The sequence below is a fragment of the Anneissia japonica genome, unplaced genomic scaffold (assembly GCF_011630105.1).
Source record: "Anneissia japonica isolate Jap-2015-1 unplaced genomic scaffold, ASM1163010v1 scaffold287715_len1027211_cov185, whole genome shotgun sequence".
Lineage (NCBI taxonomy): Eukaryota > Metazoa > Echinodermata > Crinoidea > Comatulida > Comatulidae > Anneissia > Anneissia japonica.
The window spans coordinates 677,921-693,777 of record NW_022724789.1 but is presented as its reverse complement, the minus strand read 5'-3'; the positions used below and the strand labels follow the sequence as shown (position 1 = coordinate 693,777).

Genomic DNA, 15,857 nt, shown 5'->3' with positions numbered 1-15,857 from the left:
TTGATAAACTATTATAACACGGTATATTTCCGTTACTTAACACTCTTATCTCCATTAGGCTGCAGAGGGACTGCAATTCTTCAACACCACTGATAGGGGTATCTTGGAGCTACTGAGAAACCAGATTTTAATTAATAAAGAACCAGACTTTTTAGAGGCTTGGTTACACCTTCATCCTCATGTCAATTATACATTTGAATCAGACGCAGCTGTCATCACACCAAACCCTTTTGAAGATATCCAGGTTGGTTAAAAGATATTTACGGTAGATGTAGCCGACTACCATGCACTATTAAAAAAACAATGAAGTCTGACCAGATCAACATAATGCCCTACATCATGAAAGTTGCTTGTGTGACTTGACCCAATGCTGTAGACATGCTATTAATCAACATCGGTAATGTTCATTTTCGAACTCAGCAAACTTCTTTTCAAGGAATTACCTCTACCAAACTTCCTCTCAGCAGCGGGGTCGTACAAGGCAGCAAACTTGGTCCTATCCTTTTCCTTTGTTTCATCAATGATATTGTTGATCTGATTAACTGTCCTTCTATATCGCTTAGGAATCACCGACAATCTGCCTTCTTACCACTTTCTTGTAGAACCGAACGTTTCAAATCTTCGTTTCTCCCATAAATGCACTTAAGCTTTGCTCGTCTCTAAGTCTCGATCCGTCTTCTGCAAACAATGCCTCTATCCGTACTGCTCTGATTGGAACACATTGATTTGTTGTTTAATTCTTATGGATATTTTTATTGGCTATAGCAAATGTTGATAATTTATAGTGTTATGTTTTTTGTTTGGCGGATAATAGCCCATTGATGGCTTTTGTAGCAAATAAATATTGAACTGAATTGAATTAACTGCAACTTCAAATCAATTTCCTTAACGTTCTGGCTTACTGTATCCTAGACTACATTAACTACACAGGTATTCATTACCGTTTTATATGGTCATGATGACACCGCATCATGACTATATATGGGCACATCATGACTATATGTAGGCACATCATGACTATATATGGGCATACAACAATTTGATAGTGCGGACAAAGCTTAATTTCCATCGACATATAACTGAGCTAGGCCTATTGTACTAAATCGGGGTAGTCCTAGGCCTAATTCAAATTAATGACATATAAACGCAGCTGTATGGCTTATCATAAGTTAAGTTTGTTTTATAACAGTATATACTCTCATTTAAAATAAAAATCGGGGGGAAAAAGAATCTCGGCATATCTTAAAAGAATCTTAAATTTTACCAGTACTACCGTTTGACGTTATCTGGAAATTATTTTATTTATCACTACATTATACGGTACATATAAGCTAATAGAAAATATATATTCGAAATCCTAACGAGTTGAGAGTTGATAGAAAATTTCAAGTCTGTTTTCTTATCCAGATCACTGCTGCCTATTTGTACGATGCTATTCGGTTTGTGGCGACCGCAGTGAAACTCCAGATTGAGAAAAGCTGGGAAAATCCATTGGAAAATAGATGTCTGCGAAAAAAGAAAAAGAACAATGAAAAATGGGAAACAGGTTCAAAGCTAATGAATACAGTCCGATCTGTAAGTATGATTTTATAACTAATTTTTAGTTTGAACTGCGTATGCCCGTATCCAAATTTTCAAAGCAGGCCAACTTCTAATCGTGTGCGTGCATTCAGTAAGTGTAATAATAAGCAGACTCCCAGAGGGCAGTAGGCAAGTTTTGACATAAATCACTTTCCTCATTTTCGGGATTTTTTTAACATGGTAACAATATACATTGATATATTTTTTAATAGTTTTAAACATTTCCGATTGCTCAATTGAAAAAGTATCCCGATCTAAATTGTCTTTGTAACTGTGTTTAGTTTCTTGATTCTATATTCATGGTGGGGGTGGGGGTTAGTTTTGAATGTACTTAGGTTGTCTTGCCTGTGCTTCTGTATTTTTAGAGTTTATATTATAGATTGTAATGTCCATCCTTTAAGTCGCGATATTTTGCTATTGGCTTGGAAATAATTAAATAAGTGTATTTATTCACCGAATGGCATTATTTGTATTATATGAAATCGACATTAATGCTATGCCTACTGTTATTTAAAATGAATCATGTTTATCAAACATACATTGATTATTATTATAGTTTTAGGTTAGGTGGGGTATGCGGGTTTATGGACCTTAGTGGAGTAACGTCAATACCCTCAGGATGTATAGTTCGGTTAGGTGGGGTGTGTGGGTTATCGGGACCCTAGTGGAGTGACGTCTCTACCCCTTAAAGATGTATTGTCACATGCTGAGGATAAAAAAAATCATAAAAATATATTTTATTGAAATTAAATTGCCCATTTTGAAGTAACATAAAAGTTATCAATTTGAACATAGAAATTAGTGTTTTTTAAAAATGCCTACCCATCAGTTTACATCGAAAAATGATAGAAACACTTCCAGTCACTGGTAGGGTTTTATCATACTTATTATAATTTGTTGGTTTAAAAATCAGAGTACACATTTTTTTAATTCAATAATTTCTATGCACAAGTTAATAATTTGTATGTTATTGCAAGATGAGCAAGTTTATTTCAAACTTATTTTTTATGATTTTTTTTTACATTAGCAAGGGACAATACATCTTTAATGCATAGTTATTATAGAATTTTGTAGACAGTACTTTCAAATTGTCACTTGTGTTTTGTCATGTATTTATGTTGTGCGGATATTGGCCCATGATGGCATAAGCAGCAATAAAATAAATTGAATTTAAATTTAATCCACAGATGTCGCCATTCAAAGGGCTCACGGGGCCGATTTATTTACCTAATGCTGACGTTAACATCAATATTTCCATGGAAATATTAACAATACAACGAACTTCTAATGTATCATCATCATTAAAGGTAAATAATTTAACTTTCTTTATATCTGTTAGGAAAACAACAATAGATAATTTATACTTAATTTATTAATAACTACCCTATATTATTATTATTATTATTATTATTATTATTATTATTATTATTATTATTATTATTATTATTATTATTATTATTATTGTTATTATTATTATTGTAATGATTATTACAGTTATTATTTCTTCAAATTTAGATTGGAACATGGGATATAGTCGGAGGTCTAAACTTAACAGCGACACCGTTCGTCTTCCAGAACTCGTTTCCAAAAAATAAGACCCTAAGGATCGTAACGATTGTGGTAGGACGAAGCCCTATGTGATTTTCAAAGTTTTTGGATAATGCAGTGGTTGCGCCAGGACCTGTCCGACGGAGGGGCTAAAGGCCCCAAGGGGGGGGGGAGATAGTGGAGCAAATCGAGTCTCACTTGGGTGGGGCCAGGGGGCCGTCTAGGGCCCCCAGTGAGGGTACTGGAAGCCACGGATATTTGATGAATTATGGCGAATTTTTATTACTTATTTGATAGGCATCGAGTTACTATAACATGTAGGCTATGCTTTCTAATGTTGAAATCAGCTTCCAAAACCAAAACATTTTGAATAAAACAAGAAACAATGAGTACCGGTATGCAATGTAACCATCTAATTAAGTGAAATTCTATATTTTGGAAATTTTGCATGAAATCTGTCAACCACGCTTTCGTGGTCGAGGTTGCTTCATCTATCACGGTGTATTCCAACCATCATGAGGCTATCTGAATAAGCATTTGTCATAACAGAACGCAAAGTATTTTTAATTAGTCTCATTGAATAATAATAATAATTATTATTATTATTATTATTAATATTATTATTATTGTCATTGTTATTGTTATCGTTGTTGTTGTCCCCTCTGGCGCCACCACTGGGATAATGACAATTTATTTTGTTTTAAATACTGATAAACAACAAGTTTGGTCCCATTTGGTCGTCGATAGCCAATCTCTAGCTTGAACTGCGCATGCGTATCCAAGGTCAGTCGACATAAACCTATGTTGTGTGTGTGTATGTGTGTTTGTGTCTGTTGACCTGGATATGGGCATGCGCAGTTCAAACTACAATTTGATATTATTACTTTGAGCCTATGTTTTTACAAGATTTCTGTCCTACCCATTGTTATTTGAGATATTTCAAAACAAATATTATGTACAGTGGAACAAAGGGGAAGTAAAAAAATTAAACTAGATTATTATGGACTTAAATGTTTGAAAATGTATGTAAAATCATGTGAACACATCTTTTCATGATCAATCTTTCGTTAAGACCCACTTCTTGGATATTGTTGTTAAGGTCTAACAAAACGACATTGCTCAGCTGAATTTGTGAAAACAGATTTTTTTTTTGGGACATGCACGTGATTAATCCCTGGCCCTGCCTATTGAATGACACGTTTCAAATGGTCAGATTATTAGGATTGATTAACACTTCGGAAAGTATATATAATATATTTCATTAATTTAATTAGGAGGCGCCGTTTGTGGTGAAAGAAGATTCGGTTGAGGGAACTGAGTATACCGGGTTCTGCATCGAATTAATCCAAAAAATTGCCAAGGATCTTGAATTTGAATACACTATTTACGATGTGCCTGACAAACAATATGGCGTAAGAGAGAAAGATGGTAAATGGAATGGTTTGATTGGACAAGTGTACTATTCCGTAAGTTATATTTTTGTCACAATATATTTTTATATTGCATTAGTGAAGAGTAGTCGAAATCATGGTTAAGTGTTATGATAATGGCAATAGGGTTTAATAGTATACTATAGTATACTATAGTATACTATAGTATAGTATAGTGTTTCAACTGGTGATCTGTTTGGTAGCAAAAAATAGAAAATAATAATAATATTATTAGGCTTATATCACAGTTGGCTGTTATTGCTAAAATATGTTCCTTATACAGTAAAAACTTATGTGCCCATGCATTGACCCACGTCTAAAAGTTCTTCATATTTTTTTCTGATTTTTTAGAAGGCTGATATTGCGTTAGCAGGCATGATTATAAATTCCGATCGGGAAGAAGTGATCGATTTTACAAAGCCATATATGAATTACGGCGTTGGAATACTAATGAAAAAGACCGAAGAACAACGAAATGTTTTCGCTTTTCTCGATCCGCTTGCATGTACTGTTTGGTTTTCTATCTTGGCGGCGCTCTTTGTTGTCGGCATTATGGTGTATGTATTGGATAGACTTAGTCCGTACAGCAGTTACCGAAGTAGTAACCGGAGTCCAGACGTTGACGACTTTAACTTCAGAAACAGTATGTGGTTTGCGTTTGCCTCATGTATGCAGCAAGGTTGGTGAACATGTTTCTCAGTTTTACATTTAAATCATAACTCTCATTTCATATTGATTACTAATTATTATTACATTTGTTTTTGTTTTTGCAGTGCGACTATTGTTGGCTATTCTATTACGATTCTTATATTTCTTAAAGCAGTGATTACATAATATACTTGTTCATGATTATTTGCTAGTTTAATAATGATAAGCATATTTATCATTGTTTTCATTAAATAGTTACTTTGTTGGTTTGGTATACCGTTTGAGTTTATTTAAATCTATTATTGCTTTTAAAATTAATATAAACTTGAAATGTTTTATTTTTATTACCTATTTTATCCAACAAATTAATGCGGACACTTTGGTTGCTGTATGAGAAGAACAGATACATAATGCTTAATGTAGTTTTCATCATAAATAAATCTTCATACAGTATTTTGGTTTTGTGTTTAACTTAGTCAAAGGGTAAAATACCTCTAGGATAATGTGTCTGCTTGTAATTGAGAGGAAATTTTTTTTGTATACTAAAAGTTGACACAATACTGAGCATTTCAACACCCTTTAATACTATGTATGCATGTTACATAGAAACCTCCAACCTTTTCCGCAGATTTTACCAAAGATAATAATTGACGCATGTACATACATTTACGTAATATTTCCTACAACAAAAAGAGAAGACAACATGCTAGAGGTATTTGCCATGAGACAAAAACGTTTTATTTAAAGCTACAAAATTTCTTGATTCTTACGTTTTCTTTATTCACATATGTTGCGTTCGACTCCTATATTTGTTAACAGCTCCGTGGAAATACGAGCGAGTACACACGAAATCAGGCAAATATCTCTTTTGTCGTCTCTCCGCCTTTGCTATTTTGCATGTAGGTGGCGAGTGCGCCCTCATTCTGGCGAGTGCGCCCTCATTCGCATGAGATTGAACCTTTTTCTTCATCATCTCCTTGCTTGAAGATCTTGTCACTTCATTCGACCTTTTCTTATTACCCAATGTACCTGAATGTGCATGTGACTATTGGCGAGTGGACTGACGTCATTTTCATGTGTTCACTCCGTTGGAGTGTGAGAGTGCATACCATAATTAAACATCATAATTATAAACATCACTGACTTTTAGGATGACGCATTTATAGTTGCATCATGGGTGCTTTTTTCTTCAACGATTCTTCCGTTGATTTATCATTCTTGTGTGATACTTGACTGTTATTCCTTAAACTTATTATTACTGATGAATCCGTAACGTTCACATACTAGTTTCATCATCCATGTTGCAGAACTTTCTCAAGTAATTAATTTAGTCTAGTATATTAACACGTTTGGTTGATTTTCATCGGTTATGATGTAAAGCTTGTTTACCCAGTTAGCTGTACATGCATGTGATTGATTTGGATACTTATGTAGTCTTAACTGTTTAGATCCTACAATCAAACGACTGTGTACATACTGGTGGGCAATGAATCAAGAAAGAGTGGAGGGTGGATAGGGGATTTGTTTGCACAAAGGATAAACAAACATACCCCACTTATTTTTGAATATCAGATGTTCTAAACATGTGGATGTTGCATTTTGCTTTTTTCTTTATATTAAAAAGATTAACTGTTAACAAAATAGAATAATCTTCACAGATACACAGCAACTTGCTACTTTGTTATCCTATAGCTTATGGGGTCTTTTAAATCCCCGCTTGAATGTAGAATGCAGATTGACTTTGTAGAATAATCAAATACAACGCTTCGGCTAACTTTGCTTTGCATTGCAGTATGTTTGATTTTAATCGAAGTATTAACATTCAACTCATTATTTAGAAAATAAAACTTCTCAAATAATAAAATATATATAGACTAATATGAGGAAAATAGGATTATATTTCCAGTAAATATGAGAACTTAAACTGATAATACAACTACTTAAGTTTTGAAATAGTCATTGATAATATTTTATATATGTATTCCTTTCAAAAGACCATATGGAGTGCAGATTTATTATTAAAAACGATATTCAAATCCATTCGGGTAGTTGGTGATTGTAAAAAATATGTGGCCAAAATACGTTTTATAGAATTTTCATTCTGAACGTACATTTTTTATTGGTGAATTAAAACAATGTAGTGACGAGAACTCTTTACTGCCATGACAACAATACAAACATTTGAGAAGACGACAGATAGTAATATAGATTCTCCCCACCCCACCTACAAAATGCCTCCCTGGACATTCAGAATAACTTTCATAGTAAATTCGTACTACTGAAAAAGTTTTCTAAACAGTAGAAATAGAATTTACTAGGAATTTTGACTCGATGCAAAATGTTCTCCCCATAAACTAAAACACTATGAGCGTGGGCTGAATTGACAGGCAGCGAATCTCTGTATCACCATCACTGATTTTTACATTTAAAATCTTTCTAGGAAGGTAATGTGCTTAACATGTTGCTCTTATATTTAGGTGGTGACAATACTCCGATATCAATATCTGGGAGGATATTAAGTGCAGCCTGGTGGATGTTTGCTCTGATCATCATCGCTACCTATACGGCAAATCTTGCTGCGTTTCTTACAGTAACTCGTATGGAAAACCCAATTAACTCGCTGGAAGATCTTGCGTACCAAAAGAAAGTTTCATACGGCACAATCAATGGTAGCAGTTTAGAAAAATATTTTGAGAAAAGAAAGCACACAGGTATTTATGAAATCCTATGGAACTACATGAGCGATGTCGATAGTCTTCTATCGCCAATGGTCGACAGTGCTGAAGAAGGATATAACCGTGTGGCAGATGGCAATTACGCGTTCTTCTGGGATGCACCTATCCTGGACTATATTAAACAAACTGAGTGCGACTTGATGACTGTCGGTAAACCATTCAATTTAAAAGGATATGGTATTGCAACAGCAGAAGGATCACCATACAGAGACAAGATGTCCATGGCGTAAGTGTAATCGTGATACAGTATTATTATTTATCCAGAAACTATTAGCATAAATGACGTCATATTTAATTTCAAGCCCACACTCATTGTTCTGTTTCCTCCGCTGAAGTGCAAACTGTTCTGTGATTGGCCCAAAGTCAGTGCGTAGTCCTATTAGTTAAAACCCGAGCAATTTGTACGCGTTTGACAGACTAGAAAAGAAAGCAATATACTAGGCGTGCAGTGCGCGTTGCGCGTTGAATTATTACTCTTGTGTGAGTTATCAAGTTTTATATCTACGCTCTCTGATAATGTATTATGATCAGCGCCTACTATTATTACTGTTATTAACAACGATCATTATTCATAATTATTATTATTTTCTAGTATCCTTAAACTCCAAGAAGACGGTGAACTAGAAGACATGCGCAAAAGATGGTTCGAAAGAGAAAGCTCATGCAGTGACGATCAGGCGAGCATAGCACGTAACGCTAACGCTAATGAAATTGGGCTTAACAAGATTGCTGGTGCTTTTTATATTTTGATCATGGGGATCGTGTTGTCTTTCATTGTAGTAGGAGTAGAGCACATGACATTTAATAAGTACAAAAATGGTAATCGGAAGTTCGACAATAAATATGAGTCGGTAGGTATCTTCATTTTTTGTTTCTTTGCATGATCGATATAATGTTTTTCTGTATTTTCTATAAATAGATAGATAGAAAAAGTAGACTTATATATCTGTCTCTTATACACATCGTGGGAAACAATTGTTGGATCTCGGTAGAGATACCAATTTGATAAGCAACAGCTATAAAGTAAACGTAAGTAAACAGCGGAAATAGAACTAGAGCTTTCGGGAAACGCTAGTCCTTCCTCATTGGAGAGTTAACGTATGCAATCTTTTTTTTTTTTGTATTTTATCTTTGAGACATACGTGAAACTAACTACATCGGATTACATTATTATATATTTATTTTCTGTCTTCTTCTGTCTTGTGTTTTGTTGACATAATTAATAATAAATAATTTTAGAAAAACGTATCATTGCCATCGGGATTCAATGTCCTTGTTTATATTTTGCGGGGTAAGGTCTGTGGAGTCCTGAATGTAAGAGAAAGAGCAACAACATTCGCCTTTAGCTAATGGCTGGATATTTTTTTAAGTGAATTGATGGAATTTACAAAAAGTACAAAACATTATTAAAGTGTGTTCGCTTTTGTCCGGTCAGCATAATTTTCAGGGTTCTGGCACTAAAACAGTTCCCATTTCACGTTCGATTTTTTTAAGGATTGGCGAGAGGTTAGAACTTCTAGAAATAATGGAGTCTTGGAGAATAGTTCGGTAAGATAGCAACGAATGGGAAACGCTGGCCTCTCAAAAAGGCTAATCAACAATTCATTTCTTTTTTCAATCTCATTTGACCCTTGTCTACATAACATGAAGATATGTCTTGATCAAAACTAACGTCGTTCCTATTTTGCTAACATCCACCTTTCCTAACTAAATAAATAATCTGTTTACATTGTTATTCCATGAGATACGCTAACCATCATGTATTATTTCAAAGTTGCATACACAAATTCAGATACTTACAACGCATGCGCAGCAATTTCTATATAATCATTTTTAGAAACGCTCAATCAGTTAACCTTTCTTACCTTCCAGGAAGGAAAGTAAACGTTTTCGTGTATTTTGTTTTTTATTTTCTTTTATCCTGCTGTTATTACCATTATACTAGAATGAAATCAAGACTGGCTCATGCTGCGGCGTATTTAATACTTGTGGAATGGTTTCGTCGGCTAAACATTCTCATGAACAGCATCTTGATGACGTATAAGAACTTTTATCGTTTTGTAAAGTTGCTTCATGCTAAAACATAACTCACTGCATTGTAACATTTCTCATGCCGTCACCATTCATAGTTATTCATCGAATGTTAGATTACTTTTATTCATATTCATGCTTTCTGTCTGTCCAGTTAAATTATATGTTTCTTCCAACGTTTTTTGTTTTTCAGTACCATAAGATGTTAACGTAATATTTGTCGTCTACTTATTATTATCGTTTTATATTTTTATCATACCAATTGCCTTTATCATAATGTTATGTCTTTTCATAAAACCATGTTTTTTATTCCTACATAAATCTATTGGTTTAAACTGACTGTTTTGTCTATTGTAACCTCTATACTGTAGGCCTAACTCATACTGCTTGTCTACAATATTTTAGTAAATTAAAACAAACTGTGTGATCCTATTTTTTCTTATACAATACTATAATAATTCCTTCTTTTTTTCAATATCTCCTTTGGTTTTCGTATCCCATGTCGTTTTTCGTTGATGTTTGGAGCTTTGAAGCTTAAGCGTTAATACTACAGTTTTGTTATTTTTATTATTATTATTATTATTATTATTATTATTATTATTATTATTATTATTATTATTATTATTATTATTATTATTATTGTGTTTGTTGTTTATTGTTGCCATTGTTTTTATTGATGTTATTGTTGTTCCTAATATAACTATATGTTTATTCTTATATTTTAATAAATTATTATTATCATTATAATTATCATTATCACATTATTCCGCCAGACTGATAAAGGCTTTTTCACTAGATACTATGTTATATTCCCGATTAGTTTTTTTAAAAATACATTACAATATTTTATATTATTGTTGTTATTGTTATTATATTTATATTATGTTGTTATATTATTGTTATTATTATTATTATATTATTATTATTATTATTATTATTATTATTATTAACATCATTAATGTCATTAATAATATACACATATTTATTCTGTTACTACCAACCACTCTCTCATCATGTGCATATAAATGTAATTTATTCAATTAAGCATATTATAATTGCTAAACTTACTTGCGTGTGTGAGTAATTGTGTGCCATATTGCTAATACATGAGTGTATACTTTATTGACTTTTTAAATTTCTGTAAGATTATGTTTAACTGCTTCAAAATGCCATGTTTATGTGCTAACTGCTGAAATGGATGATGGCTTCCAAAATAATATTCATTATGATAATGCTGATGTAACCATTAATGATACTGACGTTAATGATAATGAGATTGACGGTAATGATAATGATACTGTATGCAATTAATTATAACATAATTAAATTAGTTCGTTAAAACATTATGATTATGGAAAGACTACTAAATAATTTATGTGAAAATGATATAGGCCTATAGTATAATTATATATATTATTATTAAAATTAGTATATAATGTTATATATGAAATATATATTATATTAATATAAGAATCCAAGAATATTGCGATTTTGACAATAGGCCTACGTACAGAAATATCTAGCTTATTTAACCCATTCAAACAATTGTTGCATTTTCACCTCATATGGTTCCATTATCCCCAGCCTGCATAACTTAAACAAAATAGTTGCATCATATCCTCTGACCTTCTAATTTCAGCATATTGTAGTGAGAAATGATGATTCGGTGGTTTTGTCACCTTTAAGACCTAAAGCATGGAATACCAGCAGTAAGTTCCACCCTTCTCTGTCCACACAAATGTGTGTGATGTGCCATATATCGGCATGATGATGTCATATTACACCCAAATATGGGCATATCACATTGTTTGTCACATACATTTTGATAGTATGGACATATAGCTAACACAATTATACAGTACTAACAATAATTTCTATCAATTAATTTAGTGCACATTTTACCATTGTATAAGTATTCAATAGGCATTTGAAAGCATATTATCTCATAACTGTTCGTGTGTGAAAGAATTAAATAAAAGTTATCAAATTGCGAAAGGGCAAAGATCAAAAGAATTTAATTTTCGCTCCTCACACTATCAAATCTTCTGTGACAACAACTGTTGTATGCCCATATATAGTCATGATGTGCCTATGTGGTAATGATGTGATGTCATCTTGACAATATTTAGGCACGTCACATGTTTTTGTCAAAGAATATTTGATAGCCTAGACAGGGCTCATACTGATTCGATTTTATGATTGGTTCGGTTTTCCGATCCGAAAATTCGGATTCGATGTGAAGGCACCTTTATATCTCGTTTGATTTGCGAGAATAATCGTTATTCATTTTAATTTTCAACTGATTTTTGTTTCGAGGGCCGCCTAGACAGTATATCTGTACGTAGCTGTGTTCATCCTATAACAAACCCTTTAGTAGTTGTAACTGCTCATGCATGTGTCAAAGGTCAAGTCATACAAGAAAATCCATGCGTAGGGCCTATTTTTTATTTTAATTTTTATGTAGTTTAATTATGTATAGTTCACTGAGGATTGTTGTACAATTCTTATACGGACCGCGGTGAAGACCGAAAACTGTTAAGTAATAATCACATACATAATTTATGCGGACAGTGTGCACTGACAGTTCATGATAAAGTTATGTAAATTCATTGAAGCCAACGTCATGGATTATTTGGAAACATCTAACATGATTTTATATTTGTTTTTCAGTCAACTCAGAGAGTGCCTGCTAATACCCAAGACTCCGAAATCAAATGACGACGATGGCTGGTAATGATAATTAATATTTAATAACAAAATTGTATTCTGGTCTGTAGACGAGGAAGTTAAACAATTAGTGCATTATACACACGCTCACACACAAATCATATACTCTATATTATATAGGCCAATATATGTATTTATATATCAGCTGCATAGTTACCGCAATACACGCTGTGTAATCAAGGCTGCTTCGGATTGTGTCAGTATTGGTTTTTCGTAATGTGGGTAAATATTATAATTGTTATTTTCTGAAATTTAATCTAAATTATATTATCGCAAATGTTGTTGCTAAACTGACCAATCGGCCATATTTTTTTTTTGGTCACGTGGATAACTTAACGCATTCTGGCTACGTTAATTTTCGTTGTCAACGAAGTCTATTTTTACGAACCAGTCGAATAAAAATAATACTCAACGAAAATTCGTACTCAAGGAAATGAACCAGTCGAATAAGCCCATTGTAATTGAAGGAGGGCGTCCTATTAACTATGGCGGTTGTTCCAGAATTTCATAGAGCTATTAAACATAATATTATTATATCTCTATGCAGAATTTGCACTAAGATCATAGATGTCAAAGTTCAAAAGTAATTTAATTGCAAGAGGTCGTCCTACACTGCGTTATTACAGAACTTGCACGAAGAAATCACGGAGAACGCTATTGTTGTTATAAGATATTTGATCAAGATTTAGTAAATATTATACTATATTGACGTACAGTGCACATCTGAGATGCGTTCAATATAATAACCATTTACAAGACATTGTAGATAAGACATTACCGCATTGCATGGAATAAAGCAACTTTATTCGTCATCATTTTCGTGAGCTCTGTTCACACTATGAACATTTATGTGACATGATTTTCCGTATATTGGAGTGATAGGCCTATGTATTCATCATGCTAATAAAAAGAAAATTTTAGATATTTACAATATTAAATACGATGTGTGGACAGTGCTTAAATGTTGCAAAATTGTAATGATGGTTTTCATACTTCATAGAGTTAACATTTTAACAAATAAATGATATTTAAGCTGTATAAATTTTGCGATAAGAAATTATTTGTAGGTTATTATTTTATTTTTCTAGATACCATAACATAACATTTTATTGGTTGTAAGTTTGCATTTTAAACCGCCGTATTATTGTTTGTTATTAATATTTTGATATCTTACTTCTGTTTCAATATTTTTTTATAATACTATAATGTACATGAACAATTTTGTTGCTATTATATTAGTATTATGTGACAAATGGATTGTAATATTCAATAGGTATTCGTTAGGTATTCGTTACTTACAGACTAACTGATAATAACGGTACTGAAAGATAATGTTAGTGTTTACTTTAGATTTATAATAGTAGGGAACAACTATTCTGGTAGATTGGTAAGCTTTCATTGCTAATTAACATTATGGTTATTGCTGTTCTGAATCTTAAGTGCTTGTACATCACGTGACGCAGCGGTAAAGCTGTGGGCTTCCAATAGAAATATAGGTGGTTTGAGACAAAACCACTTGTTCTTGAGAAAGACACTTTATTTGCATTGTCTCTCTTCATCTATAATTGTATAAGTGGGTCTGATTGGTTCAAATGACAATCCTCTGATTACTACTCTCTCAACATCATGAAATAGTCCCCTCCCCCAAGGAACATGAATATGTTTTTCATGGATCTTCATTTGATGATGTAAAACATGAAGCGCATATAAATGTTGACATAATGCGCTCTAGGCCTAAAAGGCTAACTGCATAATATGGTTGAGCGTACAGTAGCGGGCGTGTGCGTATGTAAATTAGGGTACGTGCTGCATCACAGCCAGTCATTTGGTGTACAGTTCTGGATGTTTATCAATAGGCGTAAGGATGAATGACGTCAAGTTAAGAGGGAAAAATGATAAACGTAAGCATCTTAGAATATAGGCCTAAAGTTTAAACGCTCGATTTGTAAAAATACGCTTACGTAGTAACTAACTGATTAAAGTGGGAACCTGTAGTCTCAGGTAGAAACATAATGTGTGAAAAACAATTCGTTATATTCCAGACATTTTGCAATGGAAATATAATTAATAAAATGTTGGTTATTTTGGGGAAGCTATTTTAACATAATTATCTAATTATTATTTCGTTAACTACACGTTCAATAATTTTCAAATAGCCTACATGTGTCAAGTGAATAATAGTAATATTTGATAATTATTATATCATTCGCAGAAGAGTAATGGCCACAGACATTGAGATTAAACAATAAGTGACACTAACTGTACGCATGCATATAATTAGCTAATGCTAAGTCAATGGTACAATGAGGTTTTGTAACCTCTCATCCTTGTGGTCAAGTGATACTACACTTGCCTTTACAGTGAGAATTCGCGTGCTTAATTCCCGCCGAGGGCACTTTTCAAACAAAACCTTTCCGTTGATATGCTATGTCCGAGACGAGCTTTATATCATTGTACTTTATTTGAACATTATTTTTCTAATTTCCAAATACATGGACGTGGGAGGCTAAAGTATTAAATCCTGCTTTTTTGTTTTGTTATTAACAGTTGGCGTCAAGGCATTTGATCTAATAGGCTTATCTGTTAACCATGGCCCACCGGCTGGGTAATGCCATGTTAAATTGTATGATTCCATACAATGAAATAGTGTATAATATAGTAATAAGGTTAGGTTCATATGTTTGAAAAAAGAATGTATTCCGTTATATAAGATGCAGGCTTAATGGAATTATTTTTTAAAATAATTACAATAAGAAATTATAGAGTCAGTTAATACTTATTTGAGTAAGAATGTATCTACATGCATTGTTGTATCATAGTTTTAACTTTCCCATCTATAGTAATTACATCATAGTAGCAGCACCTTCTTTGTATTTTGTAAATCTCTCAAGGCTGCCTTCCCCTATCTCACGGGCACATACGTTTATATTACTTGTCTTGTCTTGTTGATCAAGAATATGACCTCTGTTTAATGCAGCCAAATATAATTGTTTATTAAAGAAATGATCCTATTTAAATTTTGTTTTTTAATTCTCTTATTAGGCTTACTATATAATTCACCCCCCCCCCACACCCCCACAAACAACGCCCACACACACAGACTATTATAGGCCTACAGCCCTACATATGAATGTTGATGAATCATGGGGATCAGAAG

The 15,857-nt window shown here is 33.0% G+C and overlaps 1 protein-coding gene across 6 annotated transcripts in view; it reads left to right on the top strand.

Annotated features, from left to right (window-relative positions):
• The window catches only part of LOC117112567 (glutamate receptor ionotropic, delta-2-like), a 62,860-nt gene extending 50,022 nt beyond the window's left edge, over nt 1-12,838 (top strand). For 4 of the 6 annotated variants that reach the window (XM_033255664.1, XM_033255663.1, XM_033255660.1 and 1 more), the window contains 12 exons: nt 59-244; nt 1,408-1,575; nt 2,769-2,888; nt 3,097-3,201; nt 4,404-4,595; nt 4,911-5,238; nt 6,027-6,062; nt 7,685-8,168; nt 8,535-8,793; nt 9,437-9,490; nt 11,613-11,682; nt 12,644-12,838. In XM_033255664.1, coding sequence (XP_033111555.1) covers nt 59-244; nt 1,408-1,575; nt 2,769-2,888; nt 3,097-3,201; nt 4,404-4,595; nt 4,911-5,238; nt 6,027-6,062; nt 7,685-8,168; nt 8,535-8,793; nt 9,437-9,490; nt 11,613-11,682; nt 12,644-12,666 — 2,025 coding nt within the window. In that variant the 3' untranslated portion in view covers nt 12,667-12,838. The remainder of the gene's footprint in view (nt 1-58; nt 245-1,407; nt 1,576-2,768; nt 2,889-3,096; nt 3,202-4,403; nt 4,596-4,910; nt 5,239-6,026; nt 6,063-7,684; nt 8,169-8,534; nt 8,794-9,436; nt 9,491-11,612; nt 11,683-12,643) is intronic. The other 2 variants (XM_033255665.1, XM_033255666.1) reach the window with 2 other exon arrangements.
• The last annotated feature ends 3,019 nt before the right edge of the window (nt 12,839-15,857 follow it).